Genomic DNA, 4,346 nt, shown 5'->3' with positions numbered 1-4,346 from the left:
GGGACCCTCTCCCTTAGTTAGGCATGCAGGACACGGGGGCCCCCCTCCCTTAGGCATGCAGGACCCGGGGCCCCCTCCCTTAGGCATGCAGGACCCGGGACCCTCTCTCTTAGGCATGCAAGGTCCAGGAGGAACTATGATTTGTCGGTGACAGTGGTTTTCTATCTGACACTTCGACTAGACAGTTAAAACACTGACCTGTCTGTGCCAAGTTCACTGAGCTTTGCTGCCAGTAAGATTGGCGTGATCTGGAATTATGTGGATGTGGGATCAATTGAGGAAAGGATTACAGTTGTTTACTCTGCATTGGTCATTTTATGGAATTTTCCTTTGTAGCAAGGAGATTGTAAAATTGACAGTTGAGAGTGGAATCAGATGAGCTCCACAGTGACAAGGTGTCTAGCATGTAAGCCATCAAGAATCCTTTTTTCTTCCTAAAAGTCTCACACGCTGATGCTGACCGGCACGTCACCTAATAAACCTCTCGGTGTCTCCTAGCCTCTTCTGATTTTGCCCACACCATGTTAGTACCATCAAGGGGTACTGTTCTGTGCGAATACTGACTCAGAGGAAGAGCTAACATTTCTCAAGTCCCAAAGAAAAGAAAGTTTATTACAAGCATTTGTTCCCATCTTTTGGCTAAAACAACTATGATTATCCTTAACAACTGTAGCAAACATTTACAGCACTGTGACAAAAGAAAACAAAAACGTCAGGTGCTGTGTTAGCTTGCAGTACGTGCTTGACTCAATGTGCCAATGGACGTGCATTTAATGAATGTTTCCTCTTAACTCAGCACTAAGTGGGTATGAGTCAGACAGAGTAGAAATATAAGACCTAGTAGCTGTCTCCTGGAGCATATACTGTAGTTGGGGAGGTAAAGCCAGCACATCTGAAACTACTGGAAATCAATTAAATACTAAACCATGTGTGTTTGTTTCCTAGGCTGCTATAAAAAGTACCACAAACTAGGTGGCTTAAATAGCAGAAATGTATTCTTTCACAGTTCTGGAGGCCAGCAATCTGAAATCAAGGTGTCAGCAGAGCCTTGTTCCCTCTGAAGTTCTAGGGAAGAGTCTGTACCATGACTCCCCCTAGTTTCTGGTTGTTGGTGGCAATCTCTGGTGTTCCTTAGCTTGTAGATGCATCACTCCGATCTCTGCCTCCATCTTCACATGGCCTTCTCCTCTTTTGTCCTTGTATCCAGACCTCTCCTTACACTAGTCATTGGCCTAGGGCCCAGCCTAATCCAGTATAACCTCATCTTAGCTAGATTAGATCTGCAAAGTCTCTATTTTCAAATAATGTCACATTCACAGATATCAGGAGTTAGGACTTGAAGGCATCTTTGTGGGGGACACAATCCAATCCAACACCATAACAAGAAGTAGCGTAGCAGTTTAGTGCAAGTAATTTCACTTTTTTAGGCCTCTACAGCTCAATTTTTCTTAAGGGTAAACTGGGATGATATTATCGCCTATATAATAGGATTGCTTTGAGAATCACATAAGTTAGTACATGTAAAAAGCTTCAGAATAGTGCCTGGCACAGAATAAGTGCTCAGTAAATGTTATAGTAACAGTATCGTAGCCATAATTTGTGAATTACAAAATGAGAATAAGTATCTTGCTATGCATATGAGGAGCTGTAGATACGAAAACACAGTAGGAAATGTCTCCCTTCAGAAGTCAGGACCTTCATCTGGGCATTAAAAGATGAGTAGGACTCAGATATGGAGATGGACATTAGGAAGTGATGCACAGTACAGACTTACGGCAGGCGATTGCAAGCCTACTGTATGAAGGGTGGTATCTGTTAGTCACATGAATGCTGAGAAGAGCTTCCTTTTTATCTCTATCACCAGTGGGAGATATTTATAAAATAAGTGACGGGACAGTCGGAGCTTGAGAAGGCACTTTCCTTGTAGAAATGGTACTGTCTGTAGGGTGGGTGGTTTAACAAGAGGCTGGGGTATACAGGGTAGGACATACCAGAAAGAGGGACTTAGAAAACAAAAAATTCAAGAAAAGGCCATTGCCTGTTGGTGAAACCAGCTCACTACAACTCCATTTGTAGAGGTTAAAAGCAGCATGCAATTTTTATAATTCTCAGCCAAACCATTTTCTTTATTTAAACAAATAAAAAGAGCAGAATAGAGAACAAAAATCATTTTGTGTGTACAATGATTTTCAGGTGTTACTAATTATATTGTAGCTCTAGCATGTGGGTTTCACTTAGGCTTTTAAATATTCACTCTCCAGTGTAAGGGGCCCTGATGTATTCAGCTGCTTGCCTCCCTGCTGTGTAAACGTCCAGTCCCATGGCCAGATCTGGGTCCTCAGTTCTGAATCACAGCTCCCAGGCTTTGCCTCTGCTGTCTGCAGCCTCCAGACTTGCTGCACTGTCATCCTATTGCTTTCTCTGAATCAGCTGAACTCTCAACCCATTCCATTACTGATCCTAGGCAAATTCGGAGCTGTGTGGGCTTTAGGAATTAGGATACGGTATCAATATGCCTTCTTTCCTCTGACTGCTCTGATCTCCATGGGAGGACAGCTGCAAGGTGTCATGGGCTGGGAGGCAGATGTGACTGGTTCAAATTCTGACTCTGCTGCTGACTATGACGTAGCCTTTTGAAAGTTACTAAAGTTTTCTGAGCTGTTTTTTCCATCCATAAAATTGCATAATAGTACTTCCTATTAATTTAGAGTAAACAAATAGCAGTAACTGTTCCAAAATAGGCATCAAGAACTGTCACTTCACACCTTTACTTCTTGTCCCTTTCATTCCGTGTTCAGCCTAAGCCCTTTTTGCTCCATGAAACCTTTACCGATTCAGCCCCCACGGGCTTCCTCTTCCCCTGAACTCTAACCCCAGGCCAGCCTACCTAATGCTGTATGGGGCTGTTCCCTGTTGTGCTGGTGTGTACAAATGCAACGTACGTGACAATACTGATGACTGAACAGGAGCGCCATTCCTCAGGATCCTCACTGTATGTGTTTCTTTTCAGATTCTCGAGTCAGAGGGTGGTTCATGTTGGACTCTTACCTTCCTACCTTTTTTCTTACTGTCATATATCTACTCTCAATATGGCTGGGTAACAAGTATATGAAGAACAGACCTGCTCTTTCTCTCAGGGGTATCCTCACCTTGTATAATCTCGGAATCACACTTCTCTCCGCATACATGCTGGCAGAGGTAAGTGTTTAGCCAAAGCTGAAGTCCAGTAACTAGCAGTTTTTATCAATAGAAACAATCATATCTAGCCTGGCAGAACTATGCAAGGTTGCTATCAATACTTTAAGTCCTAAAGAACTTATTCCAGCATTTGATATTATTCTTTCTGAAAATTCTGGAAGTCCTTGTTTATAACTTGAATCTTTCGTATCCCAATTTAGACCTTTTTTTTTTTTTTTTTGAGACAGAGTCTTGCTCTGTCATCCAGGCTGGAGGGCAATGGCACAATCTCAGCTAACTGCAACCTCTGCCTCCTGGGTTCAAGCGATTCTCATGGCTCAGCCTCCTGAATAGCTGGGATTACAGGTACTCACCACCATGCCCAGCTAATTTTTGTAATTTTAGTACAGACAGGGTTTCACCATGTTGCCCAGGCTGGTCTTGAACTCCTGATCTCAGGTGATCCTCCTGCCTCGGCCTCCCAAAGTGCTGGGATTACAGGTGTGAGCCACCACGCCTGGCCTAGACCTATTTCTTTAGTCTCTAGTCTAATTTAGAATCACAACGTAGATCAAATGGGCCTTTACAGACCATGTTACAGTTTTCTCCTTTTACAGATGAGGATACTGAGGCTTTAGAAAAGTTTCATAATTTGCCTGAGAATAGACAGTGATTAACAGAATATTTTAAAAATGAACTTAAACATCATATGCAGTTAGTTTTACTGAAATGCCAATATATATATTCCCTTAAAGAATAGTCCATATGTCTTTGGAACACTGATGTTTCAGCTCAGCTCTGGTGGCCCTTGTTACATCCTGCGCTCCAAATTCCTCTGTGAAGCACCGAACAAGGTCATTTTACAGGAGAAGGAACAAGGATGAGTGCCCCGTCTGTATAACCAAAAGTTATTTTAATGTAATAGAAGGGGAAATCTAAAAGTGTTAAATAACTTGCTGTAGAAAAAAAAAAAAAAAGAAAAGAAAAGAAAAAGAAAAAGAGGGACAAAGAGAATGAAAACAAAATTTTTTAGGGATTTTATAGCTTGTATAAAATCACTCATACAAGCTATAAGTGGCAGATAATGGCACAAATATAGCTAGCTGCCTTTCTGATGATCTTGAATTCTAAAAGAAAATAAATCCTTGCCTTAAAATGAAGGTTCTCTT

The 4,346-nt window shown here is 41.9% G+C and overlaps 1 protein-coding gene across 1 annotated transcript in view; it reads left to right on the top strand.

Annotated features, from left to right (window-relative positions):
* Window positions 1-4,346, top strand: part of ELOVL2 (ELOVL fatty acid elongase 2) — a 47,745-nt gene that overhangs the window by 3,777 nt on the left and 39,622 nt on the right. The window contains exon 3 of the mRNA XM_011989694.1: window positions 3,011-3,198. Within this exon, the coding sequence (XP_011845084.1) occupies window positions 3,011-3,198 (188 nt within the window). The remainder of the gene's footprint in view (window positions 1-3,010; window positions 3,199-4,346) is intronic.

Source organism: Mandrillus leucophaeus, unplaced genomic scaffold (genome assembly GCF_000951045.1).
Source record: "Mandrillus leucophaeus isolate KB7577 unplaced genomic scaffold, Mleu.le_1.0 Scaffold36, whole genome shotgun sequence".
NCBI lineage: Eukaryota > Metazoa > Chordata > Mammalia > Primates > Cercopithecidae > Mandrillus > Mandrillus leucophaeus.
This window is presented reverse-complemented; position numbering and strand designations above follow the sequence as displayed.